Source organism: Suricata suricatta, chromosome 6 (assembly GCF_006229205.1).
Source record: "Suricata suricatta isolate VVHF042 chromosome 6, meerkat_22Aug2017_6uvM2_HiC, whole genome shotgun sequence".
In the NCBI taxonomy this organism is placed as follows: domain Eukaryota; kingdom Metazoa; phylum Chordata; class Mammalia; order Carnivora; family Herpestidae; genus Suricata; species Suricata suricatta.
Window position 1 is genome coordinate 123,575,121 of NC_043705.1, and position 21,766 is coordinate 123,596,886.

Here is a 21,766-nt window from a genome sequence, read left to right on the forward strand (position 1 = left end):
ATCACAAAACAAATAACCCAGTGAAGAAATGGGCAGAAGACATGAACAGACACTTCTCCAAAGAGGACATCCAGATGGCTTACAGACACATAAAACGATGCTCAACATCACTCATCATCAGGGAAACACAAATCAAAACCACACTGAGATACCACCTCACGCCAGTCAGAGTGGCTAAAATGAACAAAGCAAGAGACTATAGATGTTGGAGAGGGTGTGGAGAGATGGGCACCCTCTTACACTGTTGGTGGCAATGTAAACTGGTGCAGCAGCTCTGGAAAACAGTGTGGAGGTTCCTCAAAAAACTATCGATAAAAAAAATTCATTTTAACTGAACATACCATTTAGGTAGGTTTTAGATGAAGAGTAACTGGTCATACTGAAGACACCAAATTTTGGTGTGCTGGTAAGTTCCAGGGGGCAGCCTTCTGCTGCCTTTTCCAGATCAACATGAGTTGTACTCAACTCTTTATTTTCCAGAAATGGTACTAACTTCATGCTTATTTGCTGGTGTGTATTTCTAAGGGTACATACTTCTTGAAGAATCTGACTAGAAAGCTGGGGTGTGCTCACAGGAGTCCACATGGGAAGCAAGAGTGAGAGAGGCTGCCCCAGGATCACACATGATCATCTATAGGCGGGTTGGCAAACTGCTGCCTGGGGGCCAAGTCTGGCTCAACATCTGTTTTTGTAAAGTTTTATTGGAGTACAGTTACGCCCATTTGCTGGTCCCTGTGGCTGCTTCTGCACTAGTAAGGCGGAGATGACCATTGCAACAGAGACTGTTTGGCCAGCAAAACCTGAAATGTTTATGATCTGACCTTTGTAACTGCTGACCTCTCAACTGTAGGAATAGGTCCTACCCTATGAACCTCCCACCTCCCCGCCTCCACCCCTATTCAAAGTCATCCAGAGTCACTGTGGACAAACTTGAGAAGGTTTAGGAAGTATATAATTCAGTAAGTCGAAGGGAAGGTGCTGACAATTAGAGACATCTTAAGGAAGCTGCTCCTGGAGACAAGGCTTACGTACAGGCCTACCATGGTATTTCCTCTAAAAACATCTCTGGCCTCCACACTTTGATTTTATCCTTAAATTTCATTTAAAAATGACACTGGTAAGAAACTCATCTGATAGAACAAGGATTCTCTTTTTAAAATGTACAATGTTTGGGGTGCCTGGGTGGCTCAGTTGGTTAAGCATCTGACTTCAGCTCAGGTCATGATCTCACAATCATGAGTTTGAACCCCTGTGCTCACAGCTCAGAGCCTGGAGCCTGCTTCGGATTCTGTGTCTCCCTTTCTCTCTGCCCCTCTCCTGCTCACACTCTGGTGTCTCTCTCTCTCTCAAAAATAAACAAACATTAAAAAAATGTTTTTAAATCCACTTTGTTTGCTAAGTGACATAGAATTACAGGCCACTGTTTCCATTGGTTTAATCAGATTGCTTTATTCACAAACATACTATTGGGAAGAAATGGAAAAAATTGTTTGTTGTGTGGTCTTTTTTGTTACTGATATTAGCAGTGAAAGTTAGAGAAGAAGGAAGGAAGGGCTTGGGAGCCTGGAGGCTCGCAGGGATAGGTGGAGGCTGTGGGGTGCGTGCCCTCAGGAGGGAGTTTAGATGGTATAAGGACACCAAGCTTCAGGGAAACTGTGGAGAGAGGAACCACCAAATGAGGAGGAACAGATGACAGCAAGTTGGAGGTTTCGAAGGTCAAAAATTATTGCTTAGGATTGGTCCTGCCTTCACACACACACACACACACACACACACACACACACGGGGAGGAAATTCTTTTCATCCTTCTTTCCTACCACCAAGGAACCCTTGCCCGCAGAACCCAGCACTCTGGCAGGCTGGGCCTGCTCCTTTCCTCTCCTGGCCAGTCAGTCCCCCTGCTTCCTGCCTTCCTGTCTTCATGGCCATCTTTGCTGCCACACAGGCTCTGGTCACTTCCCCATGGGACTACAGCAAAGGCCTCCATTCCCAGCTCCGTACTCCATCACTGCTGCCCTGCTTTTCTTCAGTCCAGCTCTTTCTCTAGCTCACTGTTGGAGTGACCTTAGAAAAAGACTCTGGGAGGAAAGCTCTGTTTTTCCCCATTGAGGACTGTATTTCCTCCTCAGGTCAGGAATATGACAGGGACGTCCACTCTAGCCATTCAACACCGTAGCGGAAGTCTCAGCCTCAGCAATCAGACAACATGAATGAGTAAAAGGCATCCAAATCAGCAAGGAGGAAGTCAAACTTTCACTCTTCGCAGATGACATGATACTTTATATGGGAAACCCAAAAGATTCCACCAAAAAAACCTGCTAGAACTGATTCATGAATTTAGCGAAGCCACAGGATATAAAATCAGTGCACAGAAATAGGCTGCATTTCTATACACCAATAATGAAGCAACAGAAAGAGAAATCAAGGAATTGATCCCATTTACAACTGCACCAAACCCATAAAATACCTAGGAATAAACCTAACCAAAGAGGTGAAAAAGCTATATACTGAAAGCCATAGAAAGAAACCAGATGAAAGAAATTGAAGGAGACACACACAAAAAATGAAAAAATATTCCATGTTCATGAATTGGAAAAGCAAATATTGTTAAAATGTCAATACTACCTAAAACATCCTATAGATTCAATGCAATCCCTACCAAAATACCATCAGCATTCTTTGCAGAGCTAGAACAAACAATCCTAAAATTTGTATGGAACCAAAGTAATACTGAGAAAGAAAAACAGAGCTGGAGGCATCACAGTCCTGGACTTCAGGATGCATTACAAAGCTGTAATCATCAAGCCAGTATGGCACTGGCACAAAAACAGACATTCAGATCAATGGAACAGAGCAGAGAAACCAGAAATGGACCCACAAACGTATGGCCAACTCATCTTCGACAGGGCAGGAAAGAATATCCAGGGGGAAAAAGACAGCCTCTTCAGCAAATGGTGGTGGGAAAACTGGACAGCAACATGGAGAAGAATGAAACTGGACCACTTTCTTACATTATACACAATTAAACAGAAGAATAAATTCAAAATGAATGAAAGATCTAAATGTCAGATAGGAAGTCATCAAAATCTTAGAGGAAAAGATAGGCAGCAACCTCTTTGACCTAGGCTGCAGCAACTTCTTACTAGACACATCACTGGAGGCAAGGGAAATCACAGCAAAAATGAACTATTGGGACCTCACCAAGACAAAAAGCTTCTGCACAGCATAGGAAATGATCGGCAAAACTAAAGGCAACAGCAGAATGGGAAAAGGTATTTACAAGTGACATGTCCAATAAACGGTTAGTATCTAAAATCTATAAAGAACTTAACACTCAACACCCAAAAAACAAATAATCCAGTGAAGAAATGGGCAAAAGACATGAATAGACACTTTCCCAAAGAAGACATACAGATTGTTAACATGACAAAATGCTCAACATGACTCATCTTCAGGGAAATACAAATCAAAACCACAATGAGACACCATCTCACACCAGTCAGAATGGTTAAAATGAACAACTTGGGCAGTAGCAGGTGATGGCAAGGATGCGGAGAAAGGGGAGCTCTTGCACTGCTGGTGGGAATGCGAACTGGCGCAGCGCTCTGGAAAACAGTATGGAGGTTCCTCAAAAAATTAAAAGTAGAACCACACTACAATCCAGCAATTGCACTACTAGGTATTTATCCAATGGATACACGCAGGCTGTTTCAAAAAGACACATGCACCCCAATGTCTGCAGCATTATCAACAATAGCTAAATTATAGAAAGAGCCCAATATCCATTGACAGATCAATAAAGAAGATGTGATACAGACACACACACACACACACACGCGCACACACACACACACTATAGTATTGCTCAAGAATCAAAAAGAATGAAATCTTGCCATTTGCAACAATGTGGATGGAACTAGAAGCTGTTATGCTAAGCAAAATTCGTCAGAGAAAGACAAATATCATATGACCTCACTCATATGTGGTATTTAAGATACAAAGCAGATGAACATAGGGGAAGGGAGGCAAAAAATAATATAAAAACAGGGAGAGGAACAAAACATAAAAGAGTCTTAAAATAGGACAAAATGGGTTGCTGGAGGGGTTGTGTGTGGGGGGGATGGGCTAAATGGGCAACGAGCATTAAGGAAGACACCTGTTGAGGCGAGCGCTGGGTGTTATACGCAGGGGATGAATCACTGGAATCATTATTGTACTATACGCTAAGTTGGATGTAAGTTAAAGTAAATAAATTAATTAAAAAAAAAAAGAACAAATATTCTGACTCTTCAGCTTGAAAACCATCGCTGAACAGAGTAGTTGTAAATAAGTCAAATTCCTTAGTCTGGAACTAAAAGCACAGACTGAACCTCTGTGCTTAATAGACTATTTGTTGATCCTTGAACAGGCTGTACAATTTCTTATTTGAGGACCCCTGTGCATGCTGTTCTTCCTCTCTAGAAAGTCACCACTTCTGTGGGCGTTCCTATGGAAAATCCAGCGATTAGTCAAACACCACCCCATCCATTGAGCCCTCCTAGATTCCTGGAAGGAATCAGACACCCATCCTCTGGGTCGATACAGCATATGGATCCTAAGAGTTTATTATGTGGAAAAGGGGAATATGAAAAGTATAGAAACAACTGTAATTCATTACAGAATATAATAAATCCTGTTAAAAGAGGAAGACTGTGTGTCTGAATCTCGCAGTGCCAGCAAAGCCCTCAGCGTATGGATGGCAATGTCAGGCTGGCTAGAGCCGAGCATTAGCTCCCTCCACGACCTGGTTGTGGGCACCTGCAGGGCCACGTTACCAACCTCTGAGGTTGTATCTGGTCTCAGGGGGAGGAAGGTCAGGAAGACTGACAGCTTTTGGAGCTGAGGAGAGGGTGTGTGTGTGTCATGCTGGCTACCTATCTGTCTCTCCTAGCTCAAAAGATAATTCCACAAATAACTATTAAGTAAATATGTCTGCTGCTAGAGGAAATAAGTTTGAATATCCAAACAATGGCTTAACCAAAAGTTTTCTGAAAACATCCACCCCATTTTTATTTTTTATTTATTTATTAAGTTTATGTATTTTCAGAGAGGGAGAGAAACTACAAGTTAGGGAGGGGCAGAGAAAGAGAGAGAGAGAGAGAGAGAGAGAGAGAGAGAGAGAGAGAGAGAGAGAGAATCCTAAGTAGGCTCTGAACTGTCAGCACAGAGCCTGATGTAGGGCTCAAACCCATGAACTGTGAGATCATGACCTGAGATGAAGTCAGATACTTAACTGACTGAGCCACCTAGGGACTCCGACCCCATTTTTAAATCAGGAGGGATCTTTCTGACTGTAAGTGCTACGATGTGAGAAACAGAGAAAACAGAGATGAAAGAGGCTGGTCCTACTTGAAAAGTCTCTTTGAAAGATAAGGAGCTTCAGAATCATTTTAAAATATTTTTTTAAAATGTCTATTCATTTTTGAGAAAGAGAGAGAGAGTCAGACAGATGATAGAGTGAGCAGGGGAGGGGCAGAGAGAGAGAAAGGCTGACACAGAATCCAAAGCAGGCTCCAGGCTCTGAGCTGTCAGCACAGAACCTGATGTGGGGCTTGAACCCACAAACTGTAAGATCATGACCTGAGCCAAAGTTGGTCGCTTAAGTGACTGAGCCACCCAGGCGCCCCAAGGGACTTTAGAATCTTGAGAGTCAGAGGTAGAAGGAAGGCTATTTCGGGTGAAGGGATAAGAACAAGAACACAAGGCAGAGGCACGGTTTTCTTTTTTTGTGAATGTCATTTACTGAGATCCCTCAGTCCCGTGTTAGAAAGCTTACCAGGCAAAAACAAGCCAACAAACAGCAAACAAAAAGCTAGGCAAGCAAACAACATTAACAATAGGGGTGGGGAGGACGCTATTAATTTTAAACGACCCCATTTCTCTAAGAAATGTCTGCCCTGGATTCCACAGCGGAACTTCTGATCTCTTATATTTTCCTTTGTTTTTATTTCCAGGCTCTGGACTACTGTTTTGCACAAGATGTGGTGAAAAGGAGAAAAACACCCCAAAACCTCAAAATCTTCCATTGCTCATGAAGTCTTCAGGGGAGGTGTTTTTTACTAGCACATGGTGCTTCTTTGTCTCACTCATCTGTGCACTGTCAAAGTGGTTTTGTCATTTTCCTAAAAAACCCAACACAATAACTGGAATTGAAACGAAGTGGGGATATCCTGTTTCTCTTAAGAGAGTGAGAATCTGAATGTATCAGCACTATCTCCATTTACAGTCTCACAAGACACATCCATTTCCAGGATTTCTGTTACCTTAAAGGCTTAGTGAAGCTCATCAACAACAATAAGATAGATTTCCTAAGAAACATGGTGCACAAATGAGTCACATTATCCCCTTCCACCTCCTGTGCAATTGCCATTGTATCGTCCAGGACAGAAAAGTTTTATTTCAGTTTCATTTCTGAACTGCCACCTTCCTCCAGTCTTAATATATTCTACATTTCGACGTGAGGATCAGAGGTTTAATCTCCCAAAGGACAGATCAAACTAAATTGGCGGGGGTGATATTTATAAGAGGTAAATTCATAATAGGGGACAGGGCTGAAAGGCATCTTGGGATATGGGAATGGCGTACATCAAGACGGGAACCAACTTTACCTGAAGTCAAAAGTTGCTTCATGTCTTCTATGGTGTTGTTCTCATAAAAGGAACTAATTTGAGGGCAAAGAAATATTATTACATGTTCTAGTGGTCCGTATTTTATTTTCACTGACACTTGAAGGAATTTTTCAAATCCAAAATACGGAAATAGAGTTGACTGCACGCTGTGGGGATTTCTTTGGCTGCATTTCACAAGCTCCGCGCTGGAGTGTCAACCTTTGTAGATGGCGTAGCCACCGGGCCCTCCTAACATAGATTCATAAATATAACCCGATGCTAATGTACTAATGTAGGCATACACTGTGAAACACAAAACGATCTAAAATGAAGTCAAATCTCTACAGGTTCTAGTACTTTCCTGGCACACGCCAAGGGGCTGTCTGGCATCCCCCCACTGGGGATGTTCACCCCACTTTGGGGACCACGGTGCTGAGACTGTAGAACACAATATTTGCTTTTTCAATGCAAATCACTCGAGTTGTTTACTTCCTTGAGAAATGCAAACTGCTCCTTTGAAATTGCAGCAGAGAGCCAGGTAACGAGTTGGAACAGGCCCCAGAAAATGTGCCACGGGAATAAACCTAATGCAAACTTCAGCAGTTTTCTGGGCAATTTATCCAGGCCAAATAATTATTCTTATTTCCCCCCACCTCCACCCATTTAAATAATCACTTCATCTCCTTAAGTATGAAACCAAACCAAACGAAAACCACCCCCCAATTTAAATCTTATTTTCCTAGACCAGCAATTACTACAGCCTTGTCTTATCTTGTTCTGGCAAGTCTACGCTTGGCGCTAAGCGTCACACAGCCTTGTCCACACCGCTTGAGCCAGCGCGAGTATGGCTTGGGGAGCATCTAAGTGAACGGGGACCTGCTTGGGAGAGTGTAGGACGCTGAGGGAAAAGAGAAGGTAGTTGACAGCCTGGGACAGTGGGATGGAAGATGGACAGCTCGGGGAACTGCGGGCAGCGTGTGTTGCTGCCGTGTGGCGCCGGTGCAGGGAGAGCAGAGCTTTGGCACCATACAACTGTCACCCCACCGGGGACTGATGTCTGTGAAGGCAATGAGGGCCACGAGGTACACGCACGTCTGTGCGCATGGAGGAGCTGGGAGGCTGGGGGAATCCGTGTTTCCAAGTTTCCCCCCGAGCACCTCAAACCCATGGCCTCCCCTCTTCATCTTAAGCTACGGGAAGGAGGGAGGCAGTGGGGTCCTGGAACCTCCCCTTATCTCAAAGCCATGGGCAGAGAGGTCTTGGGGCCTCATCCAGCCCCTTGCCAGGAGACTCGGGAGCCCCGCCACTTGGTGTCGGGTCATGGACATTGCCACATAGCCAACAAAGGGTGTACTTGAAACTGCCGCTTCTAAGGCAGTCACCTTCTCCCCAAAATTGGTTTTCAGAATCTGGGTGAGCATCAGAATCACCTGGGAAGCTTCTGAAAATAAACTCCTGGGCCCGCCCCACCAGACCAGGCACAAGGGGCTCTCCAGCACGGACCCCAACGGTGTGATGACCGGCCGAACCACACCCACCCTGTGCCTTTTTAGAGCCATGGAAGAGCGTGGAGTTACATGTACACGTGTGTGTGCCTACAACACACAGTGGCTCCCCGTGCACACGTGAGAAGTGCCGTGAACACCCTTCTGAGCGCACTGCCCTTTCCTTTCCTGGCTTTTTCTCTTTTCCCTTGTCGCTGCCTTGAGTCATAAACACGACTTGTCTGGAGGACAAGCAGAGCTCAGTAGGCTTCTCTCTCAGCACACATTTCCAGCTTAAAAAATGCACGGTTTGGCCCAGCTAATCCCCAACGTTCCCTGCAGCTCCGACACTTTACAGTTCTATTTATCGGAACCCCGCATCTCTGAGATTCTTAGTTCCGTGCCCTTTTCCCTGGTGCCTTTGTGACTTGTTTCTTCACTTACATTCCACGTACCAGTTCACCAGCTCCCTTGGGGTGTTGAATCTTTTGTTGTTGCTGTTGATTTGTTAAGAAAATCAAGTCCTAAATTCCACTTCTAGCCTGTAGTTTTCAAGCCTTCACGTTAACAACAACAACAAAAGAAATCTACTTATTTGTTAATGAGGAGCTACCATGAATGTCCTATTTTAAGGGAAGGTAATGCTGTGTTCTCTCCATGCTCTGCTTAGAAAAATGACATCTCTATCATCAATATTCCTACGCCAGGTGGAAACTCCAGAAGAGAGAGGCAGATAGACTTTCTAGTTTGCAGACACAAACAATAAGCACCTACTACGTGCTGTGCCCATTTTAAATTCAAGGTGTGCTGGGGAAGGCGGGCAAGTCAGTGGAAGATGACCAAACGTGACAACAGGGATCACTGGCTATCCCACTGTTCAGATGTCCTTCCATCTCACACACGTGTCCATGCCGAGAGTCAGCAGGGACCACCTGGGGTACGTGAGGGAGAAAACCTGACATGGTCCCTGACCACAGGGTCCTCTACTACTGGGGAAGGATGGCATTAAGCAAGCTGTCACATGAACATATGCATCACTATGATTTGTGTTAAGGACGATGAAGGAAAATACAGGGCATATTACATGCTGCAGGCCCAGAAATAAAGGATATGTGTATCTGGGGAGACTTCCTGGAAGAAGCAAGTCCCGAAGTTAGAGAAGTAAAGAGAGGAAGCCCAGAAAGAAGGAAAGGCCATTCCTGACCCAGGGAGTGAGCACATCTCTAAGCAGCTGCTGCCACGGCCCCGTGCTTGGAGGCATCCTGAGGTTAGGGGCACAGCCCACGGAGCCGCCTGTCTTAACACGCTTCCATCCAGCCTTTAGGGAAGGAACATTCACTCCCCTTGCAAAAAGCACAGGGGCCCTGTGTCAGTTTCACTTTGCAAGCGTCTGGTTTTCAGCCATAAATGGGATCGGCCCAGGTTACTGTTAACTGCAAGTTTATACACTTGGTGCTCCCTGTTCTTTGCACTAGGCTCTAAGTTCGATCCACCAGAAAACAATCTAGCTCAGGCACCAAACAAGACACAACTTCCTGTGTAGGGCAGCTTGACTCAAGCAGAAACAGTCTTCCCAGACCCCGCAGTACAAGTCCTCAATGCCCACGCGCTCTCGGAAACGTTTAAGGGCTGACACTTTATCAGTTATTCAGTCCAAACAAAATACAAGAGCTCCCGTCCTTGCTTTTCCTACATAGATGAACATCTGCCCCCGAGATGCGAACTCTTCTACAAAACACTGTAAATTCAGGTTCTCACACCTCATGACTATTCCAATAAAGAATCAAACACCAATATCAGACTTACAGAATCGTAAGATCCAGTTTGGCGCTTCTTTCCTTTTGAGAGATGAGGTTCTTTATTCCCTCTTAAACCCTAATCGCCCAAAAGTTCTCTAAGATTTTCCTGAACTGGCAATTCCAAAAATGTTAGAACTGATTCCCTTGATGTCAAAGGAAGCCGGATACAGGCCTGCTGATTGATGTGCTAAACAAACTCTTCCTAGCTGAGCCTTGACAATTGCAGGTTTGGCAAGACAATCGTTACTTCCAGTTTTGTTTTTGTTAAAATATAAAAAGGGAGAGACAGGCTTCCAACACTTGAAGAGGTATCACCCAGTCCCGGCCCTCTTATATTAAAATTCTCCTTCTTCTCTTCATTTTTAAAAGACAGGAGCCACTCGTGGGGCGTTTGGGTAGCTTAGTGGGTTAGGCCTCTGAATCTTGATTTTGGCTCACGTCATGATCCCAGGGTCGTGGGACTGAACCCTGCATGGGGCTCCAGGCTGAGCATGGAGCCTGCTTAGGATTCTTTCTCTCTCCCTCTGCCCCTCTCCCCAACTCATGCTCTATCTAAACAAAACAAAACAAAAAAAACCAAAACAAAACGAGAGAGAGAGGAGCCACTCTCTCCAAAGGCTAGATTTATTTTCCCTGAAAAAAATCCCCTAATTTTAGAAAAGATGAAATGTAATTATTTACACTGGAGAAAGGACACATGCTTTTCTAAAATAGCCAAAAATAAAACAGGCCCCACTGATTTGACTGGAGGGCTCTAAAGGTCTCAAACATTAGCCTGTGTCCAAATCACCTAGAGAGCTTGTTAAAAACCATTGCTGGATGCCACCCTCAGAGGTTCTGATTCAGCAGGACAAGGGTGAGACCTGAGGATCTGTGGTTCTAGCAAGTCTCCAGTGATGCTGTTGCTGCTGGTCCAAGGACCACACTTTGAGAACCACTGCCCTGGAGACAGCTTTATAATCAAGATACATGTACTAAGTAAGCACTGAATACAGGGGACTCCGATGGATACTGGGGAGCCCAAAGATATACTTGACTTCCAAAGTTTAAAAACCTTCAATTATTTTTTTTCTTCCCCCAAAGAGATAAGCAGCAAGTAAACAGAGGAGAGCAGATGCTAAATGCCCAGGGGCCAGTGATCAGCGCATTTGGGGGAGAAAGCAATGATGTTAGATGCTGCAAGCCAAGGGCAGCCTTGGCGATAACTGTGAACTTGATCTGGTCCTTGAGGGGAAGGTGAGTGCTTAGATAACCAGAGATGAGAGCACACGTGTCAGGCCTCAAACCAAAGCATCTCAATTCCTTGTGACACTGCCTCTCCTTGCGATGGGGAGGCTGGCCTGCAGAACGGGAGTCACGACTCATGTCCGCAGGCTCCCGCCCTCGGTCGCACTTCACCACGAGGGTCCCAAGAGTGCAAGACCTGCCTCCAGCTGAGGCCACGAGCACCAGAAGAGAATTACTCTTCCAGATTCTCTGATCAGCGGCAAGGCCAGATCTTGCAGCACTGCGATGCCCCACTGGTGACATCCTAGATGGTGGGAGGGGCAGGGGCCAATTCCTCTGAAGAGTAGTCGGAGAAGGACCCACGCAGGGTGTGTGTTGGCGGCAAGAGGAACGAAGCACAAGAGCTGGAGGCTCGCAGACCCAGGGTCTGAGAGGACACGATGAGCCCTGAGGGGCAGATCAGAAGAGGTCAAAGCGTGACAAGAGATCACCGGAGAATCCTTCTTTTCAGCCCCCTCTAAGATCCCAGGGGGCCAGAGATGCTTCCGGCATCACGGTCTTTGCCCTTGAAACGTTCCTGTCTCATGAGGAAGTCAGAAGAATAGAAAGATAAATTATGAAGACAAGATGGGCTTCTGTGTCACATGCACTAGGACAGAAATCTATTCATAGTGCCATGCAAGTGCAGAACCCAGACCAAGAACTCTGGGAGGTCAGGGAAAGGTTTACTTATGTGAGAGGTGACATTTGGGCTGGGTTTACAAGTATCTTCCAAATAAAAGGAGCAGGTGCAAGGCACAAAGTAGTCGAAAGTTCTGGAGCATCTGTGGAATGTGGAGCTCGCAGTGCTAGGAGGTGTGTGTGTGGGGGCGGCTGCCATGTACAGAAGTCGGGGAAGGCAGTCTGGAGCTGATGGCATTCCACGTTAAGGAGTTGGGATTTGAACCGCGGTGTGATTGAATGTCACTGAGTGATTTTTTTTAATATTTATTTTTGAGAGAGAGAGGGAGAGAGAGAGAGGGAGACACAGAATCTGAAGTAGGCTCCAGGCTCTGAGCTGTCAGTACAGAGCCCAATGTGGGGCCTGAACCCAGGAACCGTGAGATCATGACCTAATCCTAAGTTGGATGCTTAACTGACTGAGCTGCCCAGGTGCCCTGAGTCACTGAACAGTTTTAAACCATTAAGTGATATTGCCAGATTCTCATTTAAACACTGTCATTGGAGCATAGAAGATAAGAACTTGGGAAAGAATGGCCAATCATGTGGACCAGGACCACAGCTGATCAGGGAGAGAGGGCCAGATTTAGGTATCGTGGAGACTGAACTGGCCATCTTTTGTATTGGATGTGGGGGGTGAGCGGTGGATGGTGGAGACAGAGCCCGGTCACGGAAGCCAGACCCCTCTGAGATCGATGACAATGATTCAAACGACCATGGAATTTCACTGTCCCAGCCCAATGCATTCTCTTTTTTTCCTGCCTCTACTCCAATTAGATATTCACCGTATGACTTTATTCTAAGCACGGCTCAATGTATTTGGAAGGGAAATCTCATTGCTGTCTACTGTAGCCATGGCAAAATCAATCACAGGTCCTCAGCATCTGCACTGCACCGGCTCGGGCGTGGAGCACGCGGTGACTTACAGGTGCAGAAACAGTCAATGCCTGAGTGGAGCCTGGCAGCAGCTTTAAGCATTATCATCTGTGAAATAAAAGGCTTTGTAATGTGATTAAACAGTGCCAGGTTTCTTTCACTTACCTGGCTCATTAGTGTTTAAAAATGATAAAACAGAGAGTCTTAGACTGTAAACATAGAACTGAAAAAAAAGAATTTTTTTCTCTCTGTAGTTCAATACCTTTATAAGGCAGAGCCGGGCCCCACTGTCAAATCCAGCAAATACTGCATGCCAGCTGACGGATTTCTGGTCCTGCAGAACTCTGTCTCAGGCTTGGTTCTCCTGGTTAAGACCAAAGCGCAAGAGGACGGTAACAAAGGACTGGTGTTGAGGCGTCAGCGGGGAGCTGGGGAGAAACCCAGGTGTGTGCTGTGAGCGCTTTGTGAGGAAGGCACAGGGGCTCAGAGCAGGGAGAACCATCAACTCAGGATGAGTTTGGGTTTCGCACGGATAATGGGTTTGGGACCGTCTCTGAAAGCCTGGGCGGACAGGACAGAGAACACCTAACACGCTGTACTGAAACGTGTGCTTGTGGAGAGTTAGCACTGCGGCTCCCAAATAAACTATGTTATTACATAACACCCTGCAGTTCCTTTGGCAAAAATACAATAAACATATAAAACAACATGATGAACTGGTAAACTTTTTAAAAAGATAATATTATTTTTTTAATGTTATGGGTGATGAGAACTGGCCACAGCTAGATGTCTAAATTAGATAAGTAACCTCTCTGGAGAAAGCCCAGTTTTTAATCCGATTATTTGTGGGTTTGGTGTTGAGTTATATAAATTCATTTTATATTTTGAACACTAACCCTTTATCAGATATGCCATTTGCAAATAACTTCTCCCATCCAGTAGACTGTCTTTTAGTTTTCTTTGCTGTGCAGAAACTTTTTTATTTTGATAAAACAGTTTATGTTTATTTTGTTTCTCTAGCCTTAGGGTTGCTATGGTAGAGAAATTACTGTCTCTCCTCCAAAGACGACATACAGATGGCCAGCATACACATGAAAAGATGCTCAGCATCACCTATCAGGGAAATGCAAATCAAAACCACAGTGAAGTATCACCTCACACCTGTCAGAATGGCTAAGACCAAAAACATAAGAAACACTAAGTGTTGGTGAGGATGTGGAGAAAAAGGAACCCTCGTGCACTATTGGTGGGAACACAGATTGGTGCAGCCACTGTGAAAAATAGTGTGGAGTTTCCTCAAAAAATTAAAAATAGAACTACCATATAATCCAGTAACTCCACTATGTGGTATTTACTCAAGAAATGCAAAAAATACAAATTCAAAAAGATCTATACACCCTTATGTTTACAGCAGCATTAGTTACAATAGTTCAATCATGGAAGGAGCCCAAATTTTCATCCATATATGAATGGATAAAGATGCAACACACACACACACGCACACGCACACACAGGAATATTACTCAGCCATAAAAAGGATGAAATCTTACCATCTGCAACAATACAGATGGTCTAGAGATTATTATGCTAAGTGAAATAAATCAGAGAAAGACAGATACCATATGATTTCACTCATATGTGGAATTTAAGAAACAAAACAAATGAACAAAGAAAAAAAAAGAGACAAATCAAAACCCAAACTCTTAACCACAGAGAGCTGATGGTTATCAGAGGGGCAGTGAGAGGGGGGGCGTGGGAGAAATAGGGGAAGGGGATGAAGTGTGCGCCCGTCATGGTGAGCACCTGGCAATGTGTAGAATTGTTGAATTCCTATATTGTATATCTGAAGCAAAGAAAACACTGTACGCTAACTATTCTAGAGTTTACAAAATACATACGTGCTTAAGGAAAAATATCAGAGAAAGTCGTTAAAATGTTAAAGATGGCGATCTTTGAATAGAAGGAGTGTAGGTGATTTATAAGGTCTTGTGGAGTTTTTCTGATCAAAAACCATTTATATAGTGAAAATAGTATTACAATCAGAAAAATTCACTTAAATCATGGAATAAGTTATATTATAATAAATTAATAAATTATAAATGTATGCAAAAAAGTATAACTTAAAATTATGTAACACAATTTACTATAGAGAAAGGCCCATTTATTAGAGCAGTATTTAGTATAAAAAATTTGCAATTAAAGAATTCCTTGGTGTTTCTTGTGAGAATACGAGCAATGAATTGTTAAAAATGTACGTGACTGTGACCTCTCCACAGAGACCACTGTGCCACACAAATGGGTCTGGGCTTTTATCAGAGGAGACACAGACATGGTTCTGGGTCTCTCCCTCTCTTGAAGATCCCTAGCTTGCTCAGCTCCCTGTGGAGAAGTCCCAGGGCGGTGTCCCCAGCAGTGGGGTCCTGTGATGGGAAGTCCCCGGGGAGGGAGCCTGGCCAGTCCCGGTGGAAATATGGGGGTCATGCTGCAGTTGAGAAGTCTCTGGGGGGCCTGCCACACCCTACAACCCACGGCATGTGCCAGGGTGACTGCTGTCAACACAGAGAATGCAGGGCCCTGAGACACGGGGAGGAAGTGGGGGTAGGCAGTAGAGAACGTGGCGGTGGGGTGGAGATGCTGGATGCTCAAGCCTGTTCTATCCCTGGAGGCTAAGGGGGCCGGAAGGTCGACATGAACCCAAAGGCCCTCTGAGGCTGCCACCCATGGTTAGCTGTGGGCCTCGGAGTAACCGTGATTTTCATGGTGGATAAATCCAGTTCAATTTTGGTGTCATTCAATGAATGCTTACTCTGTTGTTTGATTTGAAATTCATTTAGTTATTTATAACTCAGCACCAGATGTACTGGCTAAATTCTAGGGATTCACGGGGAACCCAATCCGCTCATCCCGCTCCCTTACCTCACGGGGTTTAGAGTTGGATGGGAGCAGCAGATCTTAATCAAATAATCACAAATCCAAATGTGATAAGGAGTTCACAGGAGAACCACACAGTCATGCTATGAGAGCCAAGAGATTTTTGTTTTAAAGCTAGTTTAAGCTTTTTTTTTAGGTTTATTTTTGAGAGAAAGAAAAACTGTGAGTGGGGGAGGGGCAGAGAGTGAGCGGGGAGAGAGGATTGGAAACCGGCTTACGCTGACAGCAGAGAGCCTGATGCAGGGCTCAAACTCATGAACTGTGAGCTCATGACCTGAGCCGGTATCTGACTGAGCCACCCAGGTGCCCCAGAGAGCTGAGAGATTTAATACACACGGGCATAGTTTCTCTGACGCAGGAACACTATGAGATCCCAAAGATGAACAGGAGTCATCTTATTTGGGCAGAGGACTGCAGAGAGACGGAACAGCATTTGCAAAGGTCCTGTGGCAGAAAAACATGCAGCCATCATGAGAGACTACAGGAAGGGCAGTGTAGTGGTTGCTTAGGAGTGATGAGCTCCATGACAAGTGAGGTTCGAGAAGCAGGCAGGAGTCAGGGAGGCAGTGGAAACCACGGAAATTAGTTTGGATCTAAAAGTAAAAGTAAGGGAAGCCACTGAATGGTGTCAGAATCCAAAGGAATGGGAATAATCACAGTTGTTCTTAAACCTTAATGCCATTCATTCAGCTCTGGTTTATTTGCCTCACAGGTTAGTCTACTTGGAAAGTTTTCCTGTGGAAAAGCAGCTAGAAAAATGTTTCACATCAACATGGGGCTTATACAATGCCTCTGGGAAAGTTACAAAAAGGCAACTCTTCTTTAAGATGCTTTCCTTGCTTTATTGGCAAACTGTCCTGATACACTGATTTTGTTAGAGCAAGACTCTTTATTGCCATCTTCCAGAAAATTATCATAATAAGTATAAAAGCCTATGATTTTTATGATGTGAATGTGCTTCCTTAGATGTAGCACCTTTGTGCAGTCCACACTTGCACAACCATACTCAGTGGCCCTAGATGTCTAGTGATCAAAAAGAAAGGTGAAAACATCTTTTTCTGCCTTAAAATAAAATAGCATATTGTGTAAATGTAATAAAACATGCAAATTTTTTGGTCTTCTAAGTCTGAACTTAACCAAAGCTCATTTTCCAATGCTTACCCATGCTACCTAGGTTTAGTGTAAGGGGCTCCAAATGGCAGACAGAGGGCACCCTCTCCATGGCGGGAACTTTAGCTAACAGGAGTTTACGCTAAAAATGACACATCCGTCCCATCTGGGATCCAGAGAGGAAACCACGGAGCCGCCACGGAGCCACACTGCAACCACCATTAACCAAAAGCCCTCCTGACCCCGTGCCAGCAGACCACGAGGGGGGGAAGCATCACAGGCCATGGAAGAGCTCCGAGCCATGCAAGAGTCCCAGCTCCATTAAAATTGTAAGACGCAGCTGCACAACTTTGCCGGAATGGGTTCTGCGTTATTGTAACATTCCACTTTGCACCCAGAATCTCTCCATCTAAGCTTATTTATTTATTTTATTTTGAGAGAGTGTGTGCAAGTGGGGGAGGAGCAGAGAGAGAGAGAAGAGAGAGAGAGAGAGAGAGAGAATCCCAAGAAGGCCCTGAGCGGTCATTGTGGAGCCTAATGTGGGGCTCGAACTCACAAACTGTGAGACATGACCTGAGCTGAAACCAGAAGTGGGGTGCTTAACCGACAGAGCCACCCAGGAACCCCTCTCCATCTAAGTTTAATCTCACAAAGCTACTTTTCAAACCTACATCAAGAAGTAGCAATAAAATCTTATATATATTAATTATTAAGCATGCTAGAAATTGATATACACACCTGAACTTAACACACAGTTGCTCTCATCCCCTTTCCAGGTTCAATATATTTTTTTTAATATTTATTTTGAGAGATAGCATATGTGTGTATGCATGAGAGAGGGAGGAACAGAGAGAAAGAGAGAGAGAGAAGGAGAGAACGAATCCAAGGCAGGCCCTGTGCTCAGCATAGAGCCCGACACAGGGCTCAATCTCACAGCTATGAGATCACTACTGGAGCCGGTCAAGAGTCAGACATCCAACCAACCGAGTCACCCAGGTGCCCTGCCATGCTTTTTCTTAAATTAACATCATTATTCTCATGGATTTGTCTGGAAGACCTGACCAAAAAATATAAAGAACACCCTGTGGTCCTCTCCCATGCTGGTGTCTATCTGCTGTCGTCAGCTGTTATCTGTGATCCTGCCATCAACATGTCCAGGGCCCCATCACCTTCCAGCAGAGCAGCTGGGAAACCAGAGGCACACTTACTGCTCCCTGGACGGAAGAGCCAGGTCCTTCGTCCTCTTCCCCGTCTGGCTCCTGGTCTTCGTTGTCAGTCCAAGAGGACACGTCCTCTACTGAACTGGTCAGATCAGGCAAACTCTTAGATGTTAACCTCAGGAGGTCCTCTGTGGAGCTTTCCTATGGGGACACAATTAGAGGGCTATGAATTACCCCATGGCACCAAGCAGGTCTGGATCACGGTCAAGGAAAACCTAGCAGAGGCAGCTGTGTGTGTGTCCACAGTGCTCTGAACCCAAACTGCATGGAGTGTATCTTCCACACTTCAGGTTGGCAGGGTGACCTCACGTGTCAGGGGCGCAGACCCAATTTAAATCCCAACCAATTTTTTCCCCTGAAAAATCTGTTTCTTAGGCAAATGTTTCTACAGACAATCCATATTCTCTGTACTTTAGATTCTCTGATACCCTGCCTTGCTTTCAGAGTACCCCCTCATTGGCAGGTCAGTATCCTCTGCCCAGCCTCCAAACACATCTCCCTCCATCGTCTCCTTCAGTCCACACCTTCCATTCCAGCCATACTGACCTTCCAACATGCCAGGCTCTCCCCTGCCCGACGCCCTCTTCCCCCAGCAGCTCCCTCTGCCCGGGGAGCTCAGCCTGAGTGCCCTCTCCTGCAAGCCTTCCTGGATGAGCTCAGAGCCCTCCCATTTGTCCTTCCCTTCTTCCCAAAAGTCCTTCACTGTTTCTTTCATCGCGCTGCATGTATGTCTAAGTACGCTTATCTCTCCTGCTCATCTGAGCGTTCCCCAAACTGAATGCCATTTCTCCTCTGTGCTGTGTCCCCAGGCCCAGACTCTCATATCCATGTGCTCCTCCCCCTCACTGCTCATCTCACTAGCATATATTCACTAGAAAGAGATTGGATTGTTGATTGAATCATAACGCCAAGAGACTGATAACGTCTCTTCAAAGAAAAAAAGCCCTTGAATAATTTTTAAAGGTCAACCGAAATACACGGAATCAGACTCCGTTAAGATTAGACTATGAAGAGGGCTTCACCATAGCCCTTCCTTCCTCTGCACAGACAAGGCCACAGAGGACAGTGAGATGGAGGCAAAGTCACTGAGGCCACTTGACAATCCCATATACAAGTGAGCTGCACACAGCCACCGAGAACTCTCCGGCGAAACACCACAGCACAGGTGGCCAGGGACTAGGGGTGTGGTGTGGCTGATCTGAGGCCAGAAAAGAGAGAAACGTGTCCTCCCCCTCTCCTCCCACACCAGCCATTTCTACAAGGAAGGCAGCATGTAGAAAGTTTTGATCATCATATTCCTCAGGGCTTGACAGAAAAGAGAACAGTAACACGACATGCCCATCTTAAACAACAGGTGTTCCAGACTGTTAGTGAGTCGGTACTGGCGATAGTGACATTTGCCTCGTTTGCTGCTGGTCCCGTTCTGGAGGGGCCTGAAGCTCATTCGTGTCAGGCCAGTAATTGTGAATGCTGTACAGCTAGACCTCACCTGAGGGGAGGAAGAAAAGCTATGAAGCAAAAAGTGAGTTCAGCTCTCTTCTGTGATGTCAACTCTGCTAGATGATTAATAGAAAAGAGTTTTTAAAAAAAGATGACGGTCCCAACCGGTGAGTAAGTTGCACAACAGGACAGAATACTCCATGGTCATTAAAAATGATGCCACAGCAGCATACGCTTTGATACACTTTGATGTGGAAAGACTCTTACAGTGTGCTACTTAGTGAAAAGGGCAGATGGAAAAATATTGCATATTAACAATGGATGTAACAATAAGGTGGATGTAATAACACGTGATAACCATCACCGTAAAGGCAAACCTTTCTCCAAGTGCTTGTGGCAATCAGCTACATTGTTTGCGTTCTTTAGATTTTGTTTAATCTTCTTGATATTCCATGAAGTAGTTATGGATTCTTATTATCCAGGCGAGGAAAATGAGGTTTAAAAAAATGTAGTAACGTGCTAAATATATATGGTTTTTATTTATTTTTATTTTTAAATTTTATTATTTTTTTATTGTAGAGAGAGATAGAATGCAAGTTGGGGAGAGGAATAGAGGGGGGAAGACAGAGAGAGAGAGAGAGAGAGAGAGAGAGAGAGAGAGAGAGAGAGAATCTTAAGCAGGCTCCATGCTCGACACAGAGCCTGATGCGGGGCTTGATCCCACAACCCTGGGATCATGACCCGAGCCAAAATCAAGAGTCCAATGCTCAACTGACTCAACCACCCAGGCGCCCCAAAACATACAGCTTTTAAAGGTCTGTGCCTCTGAAGTCTACGTAGGTCTGCCTCCATGGGCATTTCATCCTCTGTGTTTGACTCCCTTAAAAAAACATGTCTCAAAGGACAGACAAACCAGTTAATGTAAAGAACTATTGGTGGTATTATGAACATTTTATCTTCCTTTTCTTCTAGGTTTTCTTCACTAGATATAATAAATGTATATTACTTGTTAATAAAAACAAAGTGATAAAAAGAGAGAAATCATATTGCTATGCATGAACTTCCAGGAACACACACACAAAAACTTGGATATTCTGATTTCATTCATTTAACAAAAACTTTCTAAGCTCCTATGTACACGCAAACAATATATTTGTGTGGAAACACGAGACAGCCTGTCCCAAAGAAAGTAACTATTATATCTTCAAAACAACGCCCCAAAGTTTGGTGACATGGGGACTTATCTTCTACAATAATAATTTATATTCTTACTATTCTTTCTATTCAGCAAATAAAAAGCTCTTTTTTTCCCTCCGTCTTTTCAAATATAAAGAGAAAATAAAGACTGGATTACTTGCTCTTGTTGGATAAAGAAGAGGAACAGATGCCAGGAGGTGTGGAAAGGCAGACTTTTGAGCATCTCGATGGTGCCAATTAAGTTCGGGAACAAACAGCAGGCAGCTGTTACGGCAATGTATTGCCTGGATGTAAACGGAGTCAATGCGGAGAGGTGAGAGGTGTCACTCCTCTGTGGTCTGGGTTGTTTTTCCGCCCACTGTTCAGTATAGGCTCAGAGCAATAGACTGACAACGGGAATGTCCATTCCTGGCTCCAGACTGTTACTCAGCCTTACAAAGGCCCAGTGAGTGTCCAAGTCAAAGCCTTGGGGCGCCTGGGTGGCTCAGGCGGTTAGGGATCCTACACTTGGTTTCAGCTAGGGTCATGATCTCATGGTTTGTGAGTTCAAGCCCTGCATCAGGCTCTGTACTGACACCCTCTCTCTGCCCCTCCCCTGCTTGCTTGCTCGCTCTCTCTCTCTCTCTCTCTCTCTCTCTCTCTCAAAATAAATAAATAAACTTAAAAAAACAAACATCAAAGCCTGGCAGGAACACATTACCTCTCTCTAATGCCTTTATATCTTATTTGACTAAGAGACAGCTGGGTGTACAGAAAGAAGTTAACTCTGAAGTCTAATGGACCCACAACGAAACACGATATTGCCACCCACTCCTTGTGTGACCTCCAGGGCCATTAATTAACCCCTTAGATTTTCACTTCATCTTTTGGATAAAAAGAACTAATAGCTCACTCATGGGGTTTCAAGAATTACATGAGATCACAGGTAAAAAGCACATGGCACCCAGTGCCCTTTCTTCAAGTTGGAGAGTAAGACCCCAGATCAGGCAGCATCCAGGAAACCACGAGTGGATCTTTCTCGTTGTTTTGTGTTTTCTTTGTGTCTGTGTGTTTGTGGATAATAGCTTGACATAGAAGAGATTTCCCCTTCCCCATTTTCTGAACTAGCAGGAGCA

General features: G+C 44.8%; 1 protein-coding gene across 2 annotated transcripts in view; it reads right to left on the minus strand.

Annotated features, from left to right (window-relative positions):
- Positions 1–21,766, minus strand: part of PDZD2 (PDZ domain containing 2) — a 276,820-nt gene that overhangs the window by 63,933 nt on the left and 191,121 nt on the right. For both annotated transcript variants that reach the window (XM_029941041.1, XM_029941043.1), the window contains one exon: positions 18,003–18,155. In XM_029941041.1, the coding sequence (XP_029796901.1) occupies positions 18,003–18,155 (153 nt within the window). The remainder of the gene's footprint in view (positions 1–18,002; positions 18,156–21,766) is intronic.